At 46.9% G+C, this 22,149-nt stretch overlaps 2 protein-coding genes across 8 annotated transcripts; one reads left to right on the top strand and one right to left on the bottom strand.

Annotated features, from left to right (window-relative positions):
* The first annotated feature begins 6,035 nt into the window (after positions 1–6,035).
* Camp (cathelicidin antimicrobial peptide) lies at positions 6,036–8,096 on the top strand. Its single transcript, XM_021173305.1, has 4 exons — positions 6,036–6,255; positions 6,795–6,902; positions 7,036–7,107; positions 7,898–8,096. Exons 1-4 carry the CDS (start codon positions 6,052–6,054, stop codon positions 8,045–8,047), a joined length of 534 nt encoding a protein of 177 aa, XP_021028964.1. The 5' UTR covers positions 6,036–6,051; the 3' UTR covers positions 8,048–8,096.
* A 3,565-nt stretch (positions 8,097–11,661) lies between these two features.
* Positions 11,662–21,653, bottom strand: Nme6 (NME/NM23 nucleoside diphosphate kinase 6). Of its 7 annotated transcripts, none has more exons than XM_021172322.1 (7): positions 21,591–21,653; positions 21,116–21,215; positions 18,964–19,118; positions 14,977–15,079; positions 13,065–13,104; positions 12,533–12,693; positions 11,662–12,178 (listed from the first exon to the last, which is right to left on the bottom strand). In XM_021172322.1, exons 3-7 carry the CDS (start codon positions 19,051–19,053, stop codon positions 12,003–12,005), a joined length of 570 nt encoding a protein of 189 aa, XP_021027981.1. In that variant the 5' UTR covers positions 19,054–19,118; positions 21,116–21,215; positions 21,591–21,653; the 3' UTR covers positions 11,662–12,002. The 7 variants fall into 7 exon arrangements, with proteins under 7 accessions (XP_021027981.1, XP_021027984.1, XP_021027982.1 ...); XM_021172325.1 differs by having other exon boundaries at positions 18,964–19,060; XM_021172323.1 differs by having other exon boundaries at positions 21,116–21,279; positions 21,591–21,605.
* Positions 21,654–22,149: the final 496 nt, after the last annotated feature.

The following is a 22,149-nucleotide window of genomic DNA, read 5'->3' as shown; positions in this document are numbered from 1 at the left end:
GCCACCATGTGGTTGCTGGGATTTGAACTCAGGACCTTAGGAAGAGCAGTTGGTGCTCTTAACCGCTGAGCCATCTCACCAGCGCCTCGGGTTTTCATTCTTACAAACTCAAGAAGTCACAGTCCTCTAAAGTGAAGATTTCAGAGCTGGCCATGGTGACATAAGCCTACAGTGCTAGTACTTGTACATTTGAGAACAGCCTAGCCTAGGTGAGATTCTGTCTTAATAAAACAAAACAACAGGCTGGCAAGATGGCTCAGCGGGTAAGAGCACTGACTGCTCTTCCGAAGGTCCTGAGTTCAAATCCCAGCAACCACATAGTGGCTCACAACCACCCGTAATGAGATCTGATGCCCTCTTTGGGCATGTCTAAAGAGAGTGATAGTGTACTCAAATATATAAACAAATACATCTTAAAAAAACAAGGCCCCTAGGTTAGTAAAGTAACTCTCTGGGGATGTTTGTGAGAGGATTTCCAGGAAGGAGTTACTGAGGAGGGAAGCCCTGTAATGTGCTAGCCAGGAGGCTGAGTGGTCTAGGCTAGGGAGATGGCTCAGCAGCTAAGCATGCTTCTTGCCAAGGCTTAGGAGCTAAATTACATTCCTGGCACCCACATGGTGTAAGGAAAGAACTAACAAGTTGTCCTCAGTCCTCCATATAGGTCCACATACCCCTATACATACATACACACATACATACATACATACACACATACACACACACACACAAACACACACACACAAACACACACACACATATACTGCAAAAGGAGGAAGCAAAAGTGTAGGTGTTCTCTCTCCTTACTTCCCTCCCTCCCTGTCCCCCATTCCCTGTCCTCTCTGCTCCCTGGCCGCCCTGAAGTGAGCTGCTCTCTGCCATGCCTTTCCTACAAGATGGGCTGAAAATATGAACAAAGCAATTCTTTCCTTTCCTTTCTTCAGATTTTTTTGCTCAGCCATTTTGTGTTGGTGACAAAAGAAAAGAGAGATCAACATGGAAGTCTGGAAGCCCAAAAGGAAAGTGAGGGAACCAGCCAGACAATCCTGGGCTTTGTGTCCTTGGATTGTCCCTTTCTTTGCTGCTATAAAGGCCCTGATGTGCAAGGCCTGCTTGACCAAGAGGCCACTGGAGCAATACCTGCACCATGAAACCAGGTTGCACAGAGCCCACTTCTCCTTCCTCCTCCTGGGCCTGAGTGTGCCAATCAGCAACATTCATCTAAGCTGCCACCTCCAAAGTGTCCTGTCTCAGTCCCTAAGGGTCCCACAGCATCTGAAGCCAAGAGTTATTTCAGGCCTCACAGGCACATGGCCAGTCTGCTGAGGAGCTGGGACCAGAATCTGCCTCATAGACTCTAGACTCCTCTGTTGCTTTGGCCCATCCTCTTGCCAGGCTGTGTTCTGTACATTTTAACACACCCTGTACATTGTATAGGAGAGTACGGTACTATCAATTCTAACAGCATGGACACTGTAGCTTTATAGACTATCCAAAGAGCTCCTGTCTTGATGCTCCAGATTAACTGCTCCTCTGGTACTTGTAGTTTATTGTAAACTTAAAACTACATTAGTTAATTAATTAATTAATTAGAATGCACATATATGTGCGGGTATGTCTCCCCATGTGTCTATGTGTGGTATGATGCAAGTGTGGAGGTCAGAGGACAACTTTTGGGAGTTGTTTCTCTCTTCCCATCAGGATCTCAGGGACTGGACTCTCGCCATCAGGCTTCGGAGCAAGTGTCTTTACCTGCTGAGGCATCTTGCTGCGTTTATGGGTGTTTTGCCTGTGTGTCCGTATATCCATGCACTATGTATGTCAGTACAGCATGTGTCTACAATGCCCATGGAAAGAGGTCAGACGATCTCCTGGGACTTGACTTAGGCTCAGTGGTGAGCTGCCATGTGGGTGCTGAAAGCTGAGCCTGAGTCCTCTGGAAGAGCATCAGAGCGTTGATAGCTCCCTGTGATCGATCGATCGATTGATTGATTTTTAAACCTTTTATGGGGCTGGCAGGATGAGTCGGCAGTGAAGAGCGCACACTCTTCTTGCAGAGGACCCAGATCGGTTTCCAGACCCCACACAGCAGATCTCAAAGTACATATGCATGCATGTGGGAGTACAAGAATGTGTGTATGTGTGTGGTAACAAACACTCGCACACATAAAAATAAATAATTCTTTTTTTTTTTGTTTTTCGAGACAGAGTTTCTCCGTGTAGCCCTGGCTGTCCTGGTCCACTCTGTAGACCAGGCTGGCCTCGACTTAGAAAGTTGCCTGTCTCTGCCTCTCAAGTGCTGGGATTAAAGGCGTGCACCACCACCGCCCAGCAAAAAAAATCAGTTTTTAAAACTTTTCCAAAAAACCCAAACCAAACAACAACAACAAAAAACCCAAACAACAACAACAAAACCCCATCAAATGAATGATGTTCTAGTTTATTTTTCTGTTGCTTAATAAATATGACCACAAGCAATTAGGGAGGAAATTTTATTTTGTTTTATAATTAACCCTCTACCACAGAAGGTTAGTTAATTCAATGCAGAGACACGAAGTAGAATCCGTGGAGGAATGACGTTTGTTGGCTTACTCCCAGGCTCAAGTTCATCCGCCTTTCTTATGTGGCCCAGGCCCACCTGCCCAGGGATGGCATTTCTCTTGGTGGGCTAGGCTCTTGTACATTATTGGCAATCATGAGAATGCCACAGACTTGTTCCACTAGTGATTGATTGTTCAGCTTAGGGCCTCATTTTCCAGAAGTTTCAGGTTAATGACACAACTTTCCAGGACAATTCATAATTTTTAAAAATGTGTGACCTTTTATTTCAGTTGAGAAATAAATACCTTGTACTTTTTGAATTTCTTTCCTTAATTAAAAAAAAAGATTTCTTTCTTTATTTTATGTATACAAGTACACTGTTGCTCTCTTTTAGACATACCAGAAGAGGGCATCAGATTCCCATTACAGATGGTTGTGAGCCACCATGTGGTTGCTAGGAATTGAACTCAGGACCTCTGGAAGAGCAATTGGTGCTCTTAACCACTGAGCCATCTCTCCAGTCCCTTGGATTCCTTATGTTTACCTTCTTCCTTTGTTCAGGAAAGTGATGTTTATGGTTGTGTGAATAGTGGAGGTCTACAAGAAATTTAGAGTCTCGAACAGCTAAAACAAATGATTCAATAGGGGCTGGAGGAATTGCTCAATGGTAGAGCATAAGCTGCTCTTGCACAGGACCCAAGTTTGATTTTCAGCACCCACGTCATGCGGCTCACAACCACTTCTAACTGCAGCCTCGGGGGCAGCCAATGCCTCTGACCTCGGAGGGAATCTGTACTCATGGGCATATAGTCACATGTAAACAATCAACACACACACACACACACACACACACACACGAACACACCAACATAAACACATACACACACTAAACAAAACACAACAAACCAACAAAAAGCTAGTGTGATAGCAAATTCCTGCAATAGCAGCACTTTGGAGGTTGGAGGCAGGAGGACCAGGAGCCAGGGTTATCTTTGGCTGCTACATACTGACTTTCAGGTTAACCTGGGCTACATAAGGCCCTGTCTCAAAATAATAAAATAAAATGACCAACCTAATGTTACAACTACATTGAGGCCAAATATAAACTGAAAACTTTAATTGAAATAGTGCAGTCTTACGTACTTTAGCATCAGTAGTTCAAATAAACAGAAATAGCCACCACATGAAACCCAGAACCCAGAAGCTGAGTGAACAGAGCAGTGAGGTGAGTGACTGGTGTGTGTGGCATTCTGGCACCCAAAAGTGCAGAGGGTCATGGTAAGAAGGACGCAGGTCGCCGGGCGTTGGTGATGCACGCCTTTAATCCCAGCACTCAGGCGGCAGAGGCAGGTGGATTTCTGAATTCGAGGCCAGCCTGGTCTACAGAGTGAGTGCCAGGACAGCCAGGGCAACACAGAGAAACCCTGTCTTGGAAACAAAACAAAACAAAACAAAACAACAACAACAAAAAAAACAAAACCCAAAACAAAAATTAAAAAAAGGACGCAGGTCCTGATGTGGGCTAGAAGGTGTTTGTACTGCTGACAGTGGGAGTTCCGATGGCCATGCCAGTGACGCCAGGGAGCCCCTGGCCAGCTGTGTCGATGATTTCTATGGTTGGGGGAGATGAAATCCAGAGATTTTGATAACAATTCAGGTGAGGGAAAGCTGGGGAGAAGCCAGGTGGGGGTGTGGGAGAGGAGAGGGGAGTGTCCCCAGAGGAGGAAGGAATCATTAGGTTGCTCTTCTGGCTTTGAGATCTGGACTCAGGCAGTGGGTACTAAGCAATCAGGTGGGAGGCCCCATGGGAATCTTTTTTTTTTTTTTTTCTTATGGCTTTAAAAAAAAAGTTGGATGGGAGGGTTGCTCAGTGCTAAGCAGCACTTGATATTATTCCAAGTAGGTTTCTATTAACGGCATCGAGAGGCTCACAATTGACTGTGAACTTTAGCTCTAGGGGCTCCATTGCCTTCTTCTGGCTTCAGGCACCCACATTTACACGGCACACACTCACACAGACACGTATTTCTTTTAAATGTTAATTTATCTATCTATCTACCTATGTATCTATTTACTTCTGAGGCAGGCTTTCATTGCAGTCCAAGTTGGCCTCAAACTTGATGTAGCTAGGGATGACTGTGAAGTTCTGGTCCTCCTGTCTACGCCAGCCTGTACCAACGTGAACAGTTTATGTGGTGCTGGGATTTGAACCTGGAGCTGTGTATGTTGTAGTCAAGCACTCTATGACTGATTATATTCCCAGGCCCATTTCTTTTTTTGGGGGGGGGGTCTCACTTGGTAGCCCAGTAAGGCTTTGAGCTCACAGTAGTCTTCCTGCCTCAGGCTTCTGGCAGTTGACGTAATAGGCCTGAGCCACCATTCCTGCAGTTATAGGAACCGTGAACTCAGAGAGTCAGATCACATAACGCCGACTCACTGTAACTTATGTTCTGAGAGGTGCTGTGCCTAGAAAGACCTGACTCCTAGGGACAGAACTGGCCCAGGATGTAACCCTCAAGCTTTAATGTTAAGAAAACAGCCCTTGGAGGCAAAGCAAGGGTGACAGAGCAGGGACAGTTCCCAGAGACAGAGGAGTAATCTAAGCTCTCATGGAGTAAAACCAAGTTTGAGGGTCCAGAAAAGCCTGGCCAGCAGGGGTTTTAAGGGAAAGAACAAGTCAGAAATACTGACTCAGTGTAGGTGGCTGTTTGTGGGCTTTGGCTAAAGGCCACATCTACAGGAGGATAGGGACATTTTTGTCTTGAGAAAGGCAGCTGAGAAGGATCCAGGAGAGGTGTGGTTACTGCTGCTGGACTAGGTGATGTGTCTAGAAAGCCATGATTGGTACCATGGATGCCTTCATGCTTCCATGATGAAGCATAGCCCCAGGTTCACGTCCCGGCACCATACAAACTGTTCACATTGGTACAGGCTGGTTAGCACATCACTTAAGACGTGGTAATGCTTGGTTACCAGTCCCTACCTCCTCTTGACCCTGTGCTTCCAGACCCTTCAATGGCCCTGAGGATCGGAGTCAGAGAACAGGCCTTGAATGGCAGGGACAACTTCTTCCTTGGGGGGTGGGAGGGACAGGGTCTCTTGTTGGGTTGGCCACTGTCACTTACTCAAATGTCCAGAGAGTCAAACAGTGAACGCTAAATCTAGGCTCACTCCTAAGGAATAGACAGTCACTGGTTCTCTTCCTTTCTTGGGGTTTTTACCCCGTTGAGCAATACTGGATATGACAGTCCCTCTGGGGCCCAGGAGAAGCCCAAGCCATCTCAGGAAGATGGGGAAATTATTTCTTCATTTGGCATGCTAGCTGACTTCACTCACTGCCCAGAGTCTCATGAGGCAACGAGAGTCTGAAGCAAGCGCTAGCCCCCACACACCCTGGCCGGCAGCCAGGGGCAGGGTGGGCCAGGAAGGCTTCTGTTTGAAACTTTGTTGGATCAGGTTCAGGATGAGAATAAATGAGGCTCTCCTGGCCTGGAGGAGGCAGTCTTGGGAACCATGCAGTCCCAGAGGGAAGTCCCCTCCCTGTGGCTGTGGCGGTCACTATCACTGCTCCTGCTACTGGGCCTGGGGTTGCCTCTAGCCATCTCCCAGACCCCCAGTTACAGGGAGGCTGTGCTCCGAGCTGTGGATGACTTCAACCAGCAGTCCTTGGATACCAATCTCTACCGTCTCCTGGACCTGGATCCTGAGCCCCAAGGGGTGAGGCAGAGGAAGAGCCGAGATCTAATCCTTTTAGCTTCGTCTCGTCTCTCCTTTTCCCAGGAGAAACTCCATAAATCTGTGCCTCCTTCCAGGCTGCTGGCTTTCAGCCTTTGGGATACTTGCTGTGGCACAAGATGCCTGGGGCTTCCATTCCAGGGACGGGGGTGGGGGTGTCGGCGGTGGAATCACTAGCTCTGGGATTGGCTCCCTTTGCTCTACATTTTTCCATATCCAATGAAGGACCCTACCTAGCCTTGAGGTTGCCAAGGATGTGCCTGATCCTCTAAGACCCTGTCCTTTTCCAGAAGGGGAGCTGCTCTGCGTTATAGCTGGCTGAGGGCTGTTCCCATTCTCTGTGTGTGGGGGGAGGAAGGAGGGATCTCCTTTTCTTTTCCCTCTGTATTTCAGCACTCGATCCTGTCTCAGCACCCAGCATGTGGTGCTGGAGGGTCACCATGTTGGTACGCGTCAAGAAATTGATCCTTGAAGTTGAGACTCGGTCTGAGACTAGTCTCCCTACTTTCTCTCCTGACCAGGACAAGGATCCAGATACTCCCAAGTCTGTGAGGTTCCGAGTGAAGGAGACTGTGTGTGGCAAGGCAGAGCAGCAGCTACCTGAGCAATGTGCCTTCAAGGAACAGGGGGTAAGGCAGAGGGCTGGGGTCCCTCTTGTGGAACTAGTCAAGGAGTCCCCAGGGACTTCCATCCAGTAGACTAGGGTTTACTAGGGCTTATGGCAAATGAATTCTAGTTTGACCATGGGCTTTCCCTTCTAAGGTGGTGAAGCAGTGTATGGGGGCAGTCACCCTGAACCGGGCCGATGATTCTTTTGACATCAGTTGTAACGAGGTGAGTTAGGATGCAGGGCACGGTGAGGGAATGGAACATGGGTTATCCTGCGGACCAGTTAGTTCCTATTCTTACCTAGAACAGAAAGAAGAGTCCCCCCCCCCCCCATCCCCTTGGCTCCTCCCTTGAGCCTGAACTTCAAGACTGCTTCTGTCATCCATTAAAGTAGCGATTCTCAAAAGTTTGGCTCTTACTTGGGAGGCAGAGGTGGGAGGATCCCCATGGGTAGCCTTATCTACATAATGAATTCCAGGCCAGACATGGCTACATAGGAACTCGTTAGGGATGCAGATTCTTAGGCCTCGCTAAGACTGTTAGGACTCCAGGGTGAGGACTTTTTCACCGGGATCAAACACAACCTGCTGGATATTCCGAATTCTGCTGAAGCACAGAGCATTCTCTTAAGAGTATGTTCTCAGCTGGGTGTGGTGGCACACACCTTTAATCCCAGCACTCGGGAGGCAGATTTCTGAGTTCAAGGCCAACCTGGTCTATAAAGTGAGTTCCAGGATAGCCAGGACTATACAGAGAAACCCTGTCTCAAAAAACCAAAAAACCAAAAAAAAAAAAAAAAGGAGAGTCTGTTCTCTCAGATCTTTGGGAGCCCCTTGCTCTTCCCAGACCCTGAGTTCTCATCTTTTATTGAGGTTAAGGATCCAACTGCAGGTCCCAAAGTCTGAATAGGGTCCAGAGGCTCTTGGAGTATCCCAGAAGTGTGGTCTAGGTGGGAAGGAACTTGGGTGGCCCTGGGACCAGCCCCACAAGAAACCCACTTCTTCTTGGTACACAGCCTGGTGCACAGCCCGTTCGGTTCAAGAAAATTTCCCGGCTGGCTGGACTTCTCCGCAAAGGCGGGGAGAAGATTGGTGAAAAGCTTAAGAAAATTGGCCAGAAAATTAAGAATTTTTTTCAGAAACTTGGACCTCAGCCAGAGCAGTAGGCCTGCCTTGGCCTGTTTCTGGATTCCTAAAATAATAAACTTGGTAAAAGAAACTTCTCTCAGTGGCTTTTGTATTCATCTAGTCTTTAACTGTGGAGGCTTTCTGAGCCCATGTACATGCTATAATCTTATGTGCTCTATGTGTGAGAGAAAGAGGAAGAAAGCTGTCCATTCAGGAGGTGTATGTAAGGCACACGGCAAGTCTTCCACTTACATTTATAGCTGGGCAGTGGCAGTGCTCATCTTTAATCCTAGACCTTGGGGGGCAAAGGCAGGTGGATCTCTGAGTCTGAGGCCAGCTTGGTCTACAGAGCAAGTTGTAAGATAGCCAAGGATACACAGAAAAACCCTGTTTTGAAACCCATTCCCGAACCCGCCCCCCCCNCCCCCCCGCAAAAAAATTTATTAGCTGGGTAGTGATGGTACACACCTTTAATTCCAGAACTTGGAAGTCAGAAGCAGGTGGATCTCTGGGTTCAAGGCTAGTCTGGCCTATAGAGTGAGTTCCAGGACAGCCAGAGCCAACCAGAGAAACCTGTCTTGAAAAACCAAAGTGGGGGGGGGGGGGGGAGAAAGAAAAAGAAAAATGATTTCTGTGTTTGTACACATGCTGCTCCCTGCAGAGGCTAGAAGAGATATCAGATCCTCTGGATCTAGAGTTCCAGGCAGTTGTGAAGTCCTCAAGTCCCCTTGCCAGATGTAGGTGCTGAGAACGAAACCCAGGGTCTTCTGCAAGAATAGCGGGTGCCTTAACCGCTGATCCATCTCTTCGGTCCCAAAACATCCACTTATTGCTTACATCTGTACGACTGTCAGGTAAAATATTTTTAGGAATGTTGGTGGTGGTGTGCACACTTTCAGTCCCAGCACTGGAGAGGTAGAGGCCAGCCTGGTCTACAGAGATAGTCCCAGGAAAGCCAAGGCTACAGAGAAACATTGTCTCAAAAAACAAAAGGAAACCATATATATATATATATATATATATATATATCCAAAAAGGTCCCTAGTTTCCAAAGCTGGTGTCATCAGCTCTTTGTACACTCTCCTGAGGGTTTTGTTGTTTTTGTTTTGAAACAGAGCCTCACTATGCAGACACAGCTGGCTTTGAACTTATAATTATCCTGCCTCTTCTTCCCCAGAGCTGAGCTTAAAGGTGCCACCATGATCAATTCCATCAATGTACTTTAAACACTTTAAATTTTATTCTATCCATCCATCCATCCATCCATCCATCCATCCATCCATCCATCCATCCATCCATCCATCTATCTATCTATCTATCTATCTATCTATCTATCTATCTATCTATCTATCTGTGTTTTATCTTCTTGTATGTCGTGCACCATACATGTGCCTGTGGTCAGAAGAGGGTGTCAGATTGACTGTTGTGAGCTGCCATGTGGGTGCTGGAAATCAAATCCAGGTCGTCTGGGAGAGCAGTCAGTGGTCCTAACCTCTGAGTCATCTTGTCAGCCACAACCCTTATTTATTTTCTTTTTTATAGATTGTTTTTCAGTTCTTGTGTGTGTGTGTGTGTGTATGAGCATGGCTGTACATACTTGCATACTACAGCATGTGTATGGATGTCAGAGGACACTATGGGAGTCAGTTTTGTGGGACCAAGGGGACTAGGAAGACCAGCCCTCTGGCTTCTGCACCACCAGACAGCATCCTGCCATCAGGACTGCAGTGAGTGGCCTTAGAGGTCAGTGCATGGCCTGAGCTACTGCTCCAGTAAGCCAACTGAAGAAACTGCAGCTTTGGCTCCAGAGGTCTCTAAGGGCATTAAGGGTATGAGGTTATGGTCCTCAGGTTCCCTTGGCCATTGTAAGACCGGAGTGGGCTCACAGATTACTTTAGGTCTGTGGCTCTAACCACAGCCTCCACACTTCCCTGGGCCTGAAGCTTGGTTTCCTGTTTCCAGAAGGCTCATAGAATCCACAGGTGGCCAAGGTTGTGACTCCATCTGCTGCCTTGGGGCAAGTGTTCAGCCCCGCCTGTGGTCCTGTTGGCCTACAGCCAAGAAGGGACCATTTCTGCAACTCTTCCCATAGTCAGCACCAGGCACCACCAGTTCTCAGAGCTGAACTTCATGCAGGTATCCCTCTAGGACGTCACAGAAAACAATATCCCAGTAAGCTCAGAAAAAGAGGAAGTCGTCACAACCACAGCCCAACACAAAAATTCACCTTAGAGACATGACACAAACCATCACTTATGACCTGGTACCAACCAAAACACTCCCTGTAAGGGAGTTGAGACTCACAGACAGCTTGGCTCTTGACTAAGGGTTTTATCCTCAGAGTGTCAGAAAGCTCTTTCAAGATCTGTCTTCATCGGACACAACTCTGAATCCAGTGGTTTTGATCTGTTCCCTGTATCTGGTTGTGCCTATCTGGAACTGCTTTCACCTCATTTGAACTGGCCTGATTCCATTTGAGTTCCATCCTGCTTTCTTCATCTCTTTCAGTGTAAATTTATCACTTGAATTTGCTTCTAATTGGAAAATCTGATGTGGTCTCAACTTTTATCTTGTTTCATCTGTTGTTTTATTTATTTACTGGGGGTATGCATAACTAATTATGTCTGCAATGACTACTTCCAAATAGACTCAGATTCTGAAAATATTTGGAATTAGGAATTTAGCTTATAAACAGGTAGGGAGTACAATTCAGGCCACCAGTGTTGTGCAGACACATCTTTGGGATACTGACCTGTAAGGGCATGTATCGACTAGGAACTTGGGCTTGGAGCTGTACATGAGTGTTGAAATGGGATGATCTAGATCAGTGGGTTTGATGTTAGATCTAGAGCTTAGCTTTTAGCAGTGTGCTCAGATCTCACACCTGGATGTATTGCTTGGTAGATGGCTTTGGTTGTGGATTTGCACCTAAGATATGGACATCAGGTCTTAGACCCTCTATTCTGTGTGTTCAAAGGCTGGCTTTGAACACACAGAACCCCAGATCCTTCTGAGTGCTGGCATTAAAGGCATGTGCCACCACATCCTACAATCTTTACCTTCTAACTCAGACAGGAGCAACAGCTTCCTGAACTGTAATACGGGCCTGCCCTCTGAGAGGGCACCTGAAACAATGTGTCGAGCAGCTCAGGATGACTGGTCATAACTGATTCATTCACCCAATGAATACAGCCGTGTAAGTGAGCCTGGGTGAAAGTAACAGAATCACAGTCAGCTGACAGATCCCCAGGAATAATCTCTGGCGTTTCAGACCGTCGACATTCGCTGTAATGTCACAAAGCCTTAACGGTCATGTTGATGTAATGGAGGTTTAACCACCTGTAGTAGCTTTGTGGAAATCAGAAATCCTGCCTTATTACCCAGTCTCATGAAAACTCACCTTCCCAGCAGAAGCAGAGGCAGAGGCACCTTGGTTCAAAGAGGTGTCTTTTCCTAGGACAAAGCCCTGTGCTTAGACACACAGCATGGTCTGGGTCTACACTGATGAATGAATGCACTTATGTGCTACACAATCAACCCGCCGAGAGAGACTCACATGAGTCACTCTTCAGTTAGCACCGACAGAAACCTGGCTTCAGGGCAGATGGAGGGACTCCCACGAGGGACAGAGAGAAAGCTTGCACAGCCAGCCTGGAGCATTCAGAAGCACAGAGTTTATTATGGAAGCCTGGTCGGATGCTAGTTACCCAGGCACTGCATTTTCCTGACTAGTCAACAGGCGGGCTCTTTCTTGAGGAAGGAAGATAGTAGTCCTTTGTAAAAAGAGGCGTCACCATCCTTCCTGAACACCCATGAATACTCCCCGGAAGAGGTAGATAGAACTGGACTGCAGCAGCTGAGCTGTGGTCGGCTAGACCTGCCAGCTCGTGGAGGGGTCCAACAGGGACAGTGCCTTCAGACCATCTTCCCTGATCTTAGGAGGAAGGGCTGAACACTGCGACCAGTCCTTGGGACTTTACTCGGCTGGGTTTACTAGGCTTTGTTAGGTTGTTTGTGGCCTCCTGTTTCAGCTGCACAGTGGATGCCTTCCTCTGGACTGTAGTGCACAGGACCACATCGCAGCTGGGGTTCCTCCTCCTCATACCAGCGCTGTTCACTGAAGTCAGGGAAGAAGGCTGCAATTTCTCTGCTGGCAGAAACCACGGAGTCTACGAGAAGAGGAGAGGTCGAGAAGAACTACTTAGGAGGTTGACTGTAAGATTGGGACCATGGCTCAGAGAATAAGACAGACAAGAGAAGGGACTATCATAGGGAATGTAGGGTGGAGGCAAGCATGACGCAGTCGTAGTCAGGCTCAGAAACCTGAACCACTCAGTCCTGGGGTATATAAAGGAAGCTCACAGGCCACATGGCTGACACCATGACATCTACAAAGGAACAGAAATATATGGAACAATGCTCAATGGAGGGAGCCCTGGCTGTCAATCTCTCCATGTGGATAACTCACTGGCCCCAAGACGTCCTTCCTCACCTGTGGCTGTGGATGAGAGGTTTAGACTCACCTGAGCCATGGGTAGTATTTCGGGTGTCAGTGAGGCCCAAACTTCCACGGATTGAATCTGGGGCTATATAGCGTGCTCGAAATACTCTGGTGGGTCCCATCAGTGTCCTCCAAAGTTGGATGGCATCTTTGTGGGCAAGGATATAGGCTCGGATTGGCCCACTGAGAATAAAGGAAGGGATGTGACTACCTAGTCTAGGACATGTTTGTGAGCAGGGCAAGAATAAAAGCGAACTGTACATTCTGAGAGTTACTTTCCCTTTCTAGTGAGTACTGGTGCTGGCATAAGAAGAAAGTGATGGGCAGAGGTGACTGCTGAAGTGATCAGCAGGATTGCTAGGCAGCACCCAGCAGAGCCCCACCCCAGCCGCTGGTCCAGTAACCACAGAAGAGGTGCCCACTGGGTTAGTGTAGCGCAGTCATGTTTCTTTAGGCTTGACAGTGGTAAGTGGAATCGACAGTTCTAGTCACGGGGAGGAGGAGGAGGAGGTATCTCATAGCATTTAAATATATTGAGCCAAAATTAGAAGTACCTTGTCATGAACTCCACCAGCCGCTGATAGAAAAAACGCCCTGCAAAGAGAGAGTACCTGCATGGAGACCCTGGTGCCCAAGAGAAGGTTCTCACTTTTCACTCCCTGTAATGCCACACCATTTAGTTTACAGAGAAATAACAAGAAGCTTGGAGCCTGGCATTTCTGAGTGTGGAACTAGACTGCCACTCACAGTCTGTATGGTTTTGATTGAGTTATTACCTTCTCTAAAAGTCTTTCCAATTCTGTGTCCTGAGGATATAACATCAACTAGCTAGGATTTGGGAAAAATTTTTACCTTTCTCTGTGTGTGTGTGTGTGTGTGTGTGTGTGTGTGTGTGTGTGTGTGTGAGAGAGAGAGAGAGAGAGAGAGAGAGAGAGGTGGGGGAGGGGGATGGTCTCTCTACATAACCCTAGCTGGCATGGAACTCAAATGTACACCAGGCTGGCCTTGAACTCACAGAGATCCACCTGTTGTATATTTTTTTCTGAAACAACAACAACAACAACAACAAAGCACAACTGTTTTTCTTGAGACCACCTGTGTTGTGCATACCTTTAACCTTGGCATTTAAGAGGCAGAACTCTGTGAGTTTGAGGTTAGCCTGGTCTACAGAGTGAGTTCCAAGGCTACACAGTGAGACCCTGCTTTAAAAAAACAAAAAACAAACAAAAAAACAGCCGGGCGGCGGTGGTGCACGCCTTTTAATACCAGCACTTGGTGGGGCAGAGGCAGGCAGATTTCTGAATTTGAGGCTAGCCTGGTCTACAGAGTGAGTTCCAGGACAGTCAGGGCTATACAGAGAAATCCTGTCTTGGAAAAAAAAAAAAACAACAAAAAAACAAGCAAACAAACAAAAAAACCCAAATGTTTGGGTAATGATGGCATAGGCCTTTAATCCCAATACTTGGTAGGCAGAGGCAGGTGGATCTCTGTGAGTTCGAAGCCAGCCTGGTCTACAGAGTGAGTTCCAGGACAGTCAGGGCTATACAGAGAAATCCTGTCTTGGAAAAAAAAAAAAACAACAAAAAAACAAGCAAACAAACAAAAAAACCCAAATGTTTGGGTAATGATGGCATAGGCCTTTAATCCCAATACTTGGTAGGCAGAGGCAGGTGGATCTCTGTGAGTTCGAAGCCAGCCTGGTCTACAGAGTGAGTTCCAGGGCAGCCAAGGCTATACAGAGAAACTCTGTCTCAAAAAACAAAAAGAAAACAAAACAAAAAAATTGATGAAGGAAAAGGTTTATTGAATAAACTGCCTGCAAAGAGCAGTACCTAGAATACCACCTGCCACCTCCTTTTCTAAGTTTGAGAAAACTAAGTGAAATGCTAAGCATAAGGGAAACACTTGACACGATAAATGTCCACTCAGTGTAAATTACTGATTTAAAACACATTTCTGATTGGGACTCTACAAGAAATCTCTTATAGGAATAGAAAGTTCCAATTATAAGGAGAAGTCTGTGTGAAACAAACAAAAAGAGTCCGGGAGATGGCTTGGGCAGTAAAAGGCCTGTATTACAGGCATGAGGACTAGAGCTGGAATCCCAGAACACATACACAGGCCAGGCATGGGCCACATATTGGCAAACCAGAGCTTGAGGCAGATGGATGCTTGGGGCTCAGGGACCATCCAGCCTCATCTATTTGTCAAATTCTAGGCCAGAGATGAGACCCTGGTGGTGGTGGTGGTGGTGGAAGTAGACGGTGTCTGTGACTGACACCTAAGGTAGTCCTCTTGCCTGTACATGTACACATGTACACCTCACATGCACACACACATATGCATGTGCACCACACACATGTATACCTCACATGCACTCACATATACATGCGTGTGCACCACACACAGACCATGCACACATGTGTGCACTCATGTCTACACAGTAACATAGACCACCAGCCTCACCTTCATGCTCTCGGTAAAACCTCCGGCAGTCCTCCAGCTTCCACTGCAGTTCCCTCGTTCGTACAATGAGGAACTTGTTGCTCAGAATCTGCTGATGAACAGCCTGGAGAACCAACCGCCCCAGAGATGAGAATCAATCAAGCTATGCAAAGGATTGCTGAAGCATCGGTGCTGCTGAGGAGTGTTACGGTCCAGATGTTGAGTCCCCCATCACCTACGCTCATGTGTTAAGGGCAGCTGACCACACTTTCGCAGGGCTGTGTTAACTTGAGAAGGTGTCCTTCCTCAAGGAGGTATCATCAGGAGTGTGCTCTTGAAGAGGACCCTGGGACCGAGCCTGTACACACTTCACACCCCAGCCCATGCCTTGAGTACTTCTCAACGGTGCTCATCCTCAACACAGGCTCAGAGACACAGGACCAAGCAGCTCTGGACTAAAACCCGAGAACCTTTAGGTAATGAATCTTCCTTAAGTTTAGGTGTGGCCCAGTGGCAGAAAGCTGACTAACACAGTGGGTCAGAAGAAAAAGAGGGGCAAAGGTCAAGATCTCAGTTATACTGCCAGAACATGAACCTGGGGTATGTGGAGACAGGAAATGATGTCCCTAGGCCCCACCACCCAGAACAGCTTGTGGTTCTTTTGAATGGCCCTTCCCCGTTCTCCTCGTTCTTTCTACACTGTCACATTTGATTAAAAACTACATAGCTTATTCATGTGCCATGCTCTGATCAAAAAGTTCTGAGTGGTTTCTACTGTGGAACAAAGCATGCACACCTCAGCTCAGTGCTCACGGCTATACTTTCCTTACTGTCTACCTCTTCTCTCTGGTCCTCCCACCCCAGGGAGCTGGCCCTGCATCACTGTCTCCCTCTGCTCTCCTGGCATGGTCAGTTTGCTCACCCTCTGAGGCCTGAGTCCTACCATTCTGGAGGGATGAATACTGTACTTCCTGCTGTTTCCTGGACTACGCACTCCAGAGAGCCTACTGAGTTCTTAACCTTTCGATAACTAACAGCCTAGTTCTCAGGAGAACCATTTCCTAATACTAGAATTCATTGATCTCTTGCCATTCTGTTTCACGTTGTCTAGTCTCTCCTTCTTGTCAATCCCATTCATTCTACCATTTCAGATGGCTGTAATGATTTCCAGAAACTGATCATCAGCTCAGGTCTTCCACCCTTGTCCTCAGGTCTGTGAGTGTAACAATGTATCTTAGTCAGGGTTTCTATTCCTGCACAAACACCATGACCAAGAGCAAGTTGGGGAGGAAAGGGTTTATTCAGCTTACACTTCCCACACTGCTGTTGATCACTAAAGGAAGTCAGGACTGGAACTCAAGCAGGTCAGGAAGCAGAGGCCATGGAGGGATGTTACTTACTGGCTTGCTTCCCCTGCTTGCTCAGCTCGCTCTCTTATAGAACCCAAGACTACCAGCCCAGGGATCACACCGTCCTCCATGGGCCTTCCCCCAACTTGATCACCAACCTAGAAAATGCCTTACAGTTGGATCTCATGGAGGCACTTCCCCAACTGAAGCTCCTTTCTCTGATAACTCCAGCTATGTCAGGTTGACACAGAACTAGCCAGTACACAATGTTTTTCTGTAAGGGGATTGGAAGATACAATTTAGGTTACTAATAAGTTGATTCTGCTTTAGCTAAAAGGGCAGTTTACCTGCTTGGATTAAATAGTCACACAAAGGGCCAGCAAGATGATGGTTCAGTGGGTAAAGGTGCTTACTGTCAACCCCGAGGACCCAAGTTCAACCCCCAAGATCCACATTGTGGAAGCGAAGAACCAATTTTCCTTAAGCTGTCCTCTGGCCTGCACACACACATCATCACACACACATGCACATGGCTGTCATTCTCTCTCTTATACACACACAAAACAAACAAATACATGTAATAAAAAGCCACACAGCCCTTTAAAAGCAGTTTTCTCTGGCCAGGGTTGAAAGTTAGGGAGGTTTGAAAAAATGTGAAGGGTTAGCTGCACCACTGCTGTGTCTCGGACATGTGTGAGGACTGTGAGTTATCTCTGGAGACAGTTGTTCCTGCCCGACGGCTGACAAGCACAGAGCTCGTGTGAACCACACTCTGCCAGGAGCTCAGCAATCCTGCAGTTGGAAACTCCCTAGACATTTTATTTTTATATTTTCTGAGACATGGTCTCTCTGTGTAGTCCTGGCTGGCCTAGAACTCATTCTGTAGACCAGGCTGGCCATGAACTCAGAGATCTGCCTGTCTCTGCCTCCTGAGTGCTGGGACTAAAGTCGTGCCCCACCATCACTTAGGTAATACCTATCATTTCTTTGGGCTCAGGAGACCCTAAGCATGAGATACCCCAGGAAAACGTACTGGACCTCTAAACTATGAAATTGTGAGACAATAAACAATATGATTAAAAAACCTGTTTTTATTATTTTATGAGGTGTTTTGCCCTTAAGTATTTCCATGTAGCACATACATGCCCAGTATCTGAGGAAGCCAGAGAGGGTGTTGGATTCCCTGGAACTGGAGTTACTAATGGTTCTGAGCCAACATATAGGTTCTGGGAACCAAACCCAGGTCCTCTGGAAGACCTGGTGCTCTTAGTGCTGAATCTCTCTAGCCTGAAATGAGTGGTGTTTTAAGCTATCAAGTCTGGAACATAGCAGCTTGTTAACTAATATGTATATGCAAACATATACATATATAGTATGTAAAACTAAACAAACAGGTTTGTTTTTTTTTTTTTTTTTCTTCGAGACAGGGTTTCTCTGTGTCGCCCCGGCTGTCCTGGAACTCACTTTGTAGACCAGGCTGGCCTCGAACTCAGAAATCCACCTGCCTTTACCTCCCAAGTGTTGGGATTAAAGGTGTGCGCCACCACCGCCCAGCTAAATAATAAGTTAAAAAAAATATATGTTAAACTAATATAACACACATACACAAAGAGAGAGACTAATACTAGGTTTTTTTTTTTTCTCTTTTTTTACAATTGGGGCTGGGCACCATGGAATACATCTTTAATCCTAGTACTTGTGAGCTCTAGGTCAAACTGGTCTACAGAGCAAGTTCCAGGCCAGCTGTAGCTACACAATAACCTTGTTTCAAAACAAAGAAAAAAAGAATATAAAATAAATAGAAAATAATGCAAAACCTTCTATTTCTTGTATTTTAGATATGCTCTAACTTTCTACAGTCTTCTAGGGTCAGACTCCGCGGCTCTTAGCTTTTTCTTTCTTCTTTTCTTTTCTTTTTCTGAGACAGGGTTTCTCTGTGTAGCTGTGGATATCCTAGAGCTTGCTCTGTAGACTGGGCCTGCCTCTGCCTCCCGGTTGCTGGGAGGACCAAAGGCGTGCGTCACCATGCTCAGCTAGCTTTGCTTTTTTCTTTTCTTTCTCCCTTCCTTTCTTTCTTTTTTTAAAAAAAATTTATGTAAATGAGTATACACTGTAGCTGGATAGATAGTTGTGCGCCTTCATCTGGTTGTTGAGAATTGAATTTAGGACCTCTGCTTGCTCTGGTCAACCCCGCTTGCTCAGTCCCTGCTCGCTCCAGCCCAAAGACTTATTTATTATAAATAATACACTGTAGCTGTCTTCAAGTGCACCAGAAGAGGGCGTCACATCTCATTATGGGTAGTTGTGAGCAACCATGTGGTTGCTGAGATTTAAACTCAGGACCTTCAGAAGAGCAGTCAGTGCTCTTACCCACTGAGCCATCTCATCAGCTAGGGCTTTTCCTCTTAACTGCTATTATTATTAACTGCATTTATGTGTGTGTGTGTGTGTAGAGGTCAGATGACAACTTATAAGAGTTGTTCTCCCCTTCCACTATCTGGGATGTAGGGGTCAGACTCAGGCCTTAACAGGCTGAGCAATCAAGCTGGTCCATCTAGGTTTTCAACCTCAGCATCTACCACATGAGTGAAGTGTTTGTTGCCACAAGTGGTCCTGTGTCACCTGAGCAGTGCAGTGGAAACTTCAGGTTCGTTCTTACCTCCAGGATCAGTGGGTGGGCAACTGCATCAGGCTTGATCAGGGCTAGCGTGAGCTGGAGAGCCTGGGGACTTCGCAAGATGGAGGTCATCTCTGCTCTGGCATCAGAGAGCTGGATTAAGGACTACGCCTCGTTGAGCTCTCAGCACCTTCTACCTGGGAAAGAGGTAGCCTTACAAGCCCAGTAGCCTTACAAGCCCAGTAGGGCTTTCACCCGACACTCACAGAGCTATACTCTGTGTTATACTGTAAGGCTGTATGACACTCATTCACTTTCCTATTTGCAATCATGAGATGGTGGAGGGGACACTCAGGTTACCCTGTGAGACACACGTTCGGGTTACACAAGTATAAAGGCACTAGGGAGCTTTCTACTGAAGAGGTATTAAGTTGAGCACTGGCACTGACCTGGTCAATACTTTCCTTATCTTCTAAACTCTCCTGTGTTTTAAGCAAGGTTTATGATGTCTACACTTTTGAACAGTCTAGCCAGAAGACTGCAATGACTGGCTCTACTCTTTTTCCCCTTGGTTTTTCTTTTCTTTTTTTTTTTAAAAAAGATTTTATTTATTGTTATATGTAGGTATACTTTGGCTGTCTTCAGACACATCAGAAGAGGGCATCGGATCTCATTACGGATGGTTTGGAGCCACCATATGGTTGCTGGGATTTGAACTCAGGATCTTTCGAAGAACAGTCAGTACTCTTATCCACTGAGCCATCTCACCAGCACCTCCCTTGGTTTTTCAAGACAGGGTTTCTCTGTGTAGCCCTGGCTGTCCTGGAACTCACTCTGTAGACCAGGCTGATCTCGAACTCTGAAATCTGCCGGCTTCTGTCTCCTTTGAGCACTAGGATTAAAGGCTGTGCCACCACCGGTGGACTTGATTGCCTCTACTTGTGAGGCCCTATTTTCTAGCCATCTTCTATCCACTGTAGAATTGGAAGGATAATTATAAGGCTTCATGGCCACACACCACTTCTTATCTACCATTATATGTCATTCATATGTATTTATCATTTCTATCTGTCTACAAATACAGAGAAGGTGTCCAGGGCCACACACTGGGCACAATCAGATAACATTCTCATTATTTTTAGCCTGAATATAGCTTAGCAGCCATGGTAGTGGGACCAGGGTAAGAGCAAAACAAAGAAACCACGCTCATGTTTCTTCTGCTCAAATGTTCTTTACAGCTTACGACTGGATGTTCCATTCGAACTGTGTAGCCAAGCCTCACCTAACCAGTATGGGAACAGCACACCCATTTGACCTAATAATATTCCAGATGGTCACATGGCACAGTGGCCAATTGCGCGTGGGGATGTCCTTGAGACTCGAGACTCCCAGTTCCTCACTGTCCACACTATTACCAAGTTCTGAAAATCTCACCTCTACAAATTTGTAAGGACAACATACAAGTTGGGCAGTGGTGGAGCACGCCTTTAATCCCAGTACTTGGGAGGCAGAGGCAGGTGGATTTCTGAGTTCGAGGCCAGCCTGGTCTACAGAGCGAGTTCCAGGACAGCCAGGGCTACACAGAGAAACCCTGTCTCGAAAAACCAAAACCAGAAAAAAAAAAAAGTCCATACAAATCTTTTCCTTATAACTGCCATTACCCCTTTGTCTTGGACTTCTGTGACACCCTCTGTGATGGTGTCTCGACTTTACTCTTGCCACTCTGTAAATCTGTGCTAAAGTACATTACAGCTACTGGAATGAAAGCTAATCATATAGCTTCCTCCTTAACCCTCCAAAGGATATTCTGATTTTTTAAGACAAAGGTCCTCACACAGTCTCTGGGACGTTAACCTGCTCTTTTTGGCACTTCTGTCCCTGGGCACTTCTCTGGATTCATGTGGTGCACCTTACTTCTTCTGCTCCAGTGTCATAGGTGTTTTCAGTCCCATGCCTTTCTGGCCTGACTATCTTCGTGTAAGGACGTGTTCCCATCCTCTCTCCCCAACCCCCATGTTCCACTTCCTGCTTATCTCCCACTTGCCCATTTGCGCTCGGCTCACGTCTGCAGTCATACTTTCTCAATGCTTCCTTCGGTTACATAGTCCACATTAAAGGACAGCTTCATGAAAGCACAAGTCCGCTTAGCTCACCATCTTCACCTCAGTCCCTCCGCAGGGTGCCTAGTACGTACCTGGATTTCCACAGAACTTAGCTGGATGAATCAGTGCATGAACCTGATCCAGCCATTCCAAGGCCAGGCTGCTAAGGGGTCTCCTGGGAGGACCAGCAATCTGTAGAGAGGGTGTGGTTCCGGTTAGGTTAGGGCTGTCTTAGTTATTGGTTTACAAGAAAGTGCTGCCAAGCAAAGAAACTGGCTTGACTTTGTCAACCGATCAGACATTTACACGTTTTACAAGTTGCCCGGCCAACTGAAGAAGGCACTTCTTTAGCGCCCACGCTGGTCTCGTGGTTGCTGGCCCCTCAACTCCACTTCTGCCTCACTTCTGCAGCCACACCTCCTACTCGTCTCCCTCCCTCCCCCAACCCTCCTATTGCCCTCGTATTCTAGGACACAACCGAACAATCTGGGCTTCTCTACTACAGGCCGAAGCCCACAGCAGACTCAGTTATTCCGTCTCCAATGCGAGCCCGGGTTCTGGGTTCACCTGGGACTCCCGCCAATCCTCCTGGCCACCAGGCACTGAGCTAGATAGCCCACGGGTCCTTTGGGGTCCTTCAGGCACGCGGCAGGGCAGCCCTCTGGGTCCTGCAGTCTGGAGCTGCACTCCTGGTGGGCTAGGGAGAGCTGCTGCGGCGCCTGCAGCTTGTTTACACAGCGTATCTTCCTCAGGAAAGTCCATTTCTTTATTTTTTTTTTTAAAAAAAGGCTTTAATTTTTTAAACTGTTACGTGTAAGCGAATTCTGCCTGCGCATGTATGTTTTACGTGCGTTCCTTGTGCCTATGGAACCAGGAGAGGGCGCTGGATCCTCTTGAACCAGAGTTAAAGATGGCTGTGAGCTTAGACCTGGGTATTGGGAATATAACCCAGGTTCCCAGGAAGAGCAGTCTGTGCCGTACCCATAACCACTGAGCTATCTCTCTAGTGTGAAAATCCATTTATTATGATGTTTTGCTTGTAGGTATGTCTGGGTACAGCACCAGTGTGACTGGTGCCAGTAGAGGCCAGAAAAGGCTGTCAGCTGGAACTGAAGTCACAGATGTT

This window comes from Mus caroli, chromosome 9 (genome assembly GCF_900094665.2).
Source record: "Mus caroli chromosome 9, CAROLI_EIJ_v1.1, whole genome shotgun sequence".
Classification (NCBI taxonomy): Eukaryota; Metazoa; Chordata; class Mammalia; order Rodentia; family Muridae; genus Mus; species Mus caroli.
This window is presented reverse-complemented; position numbering and strand designations above follow the sequence as displayed.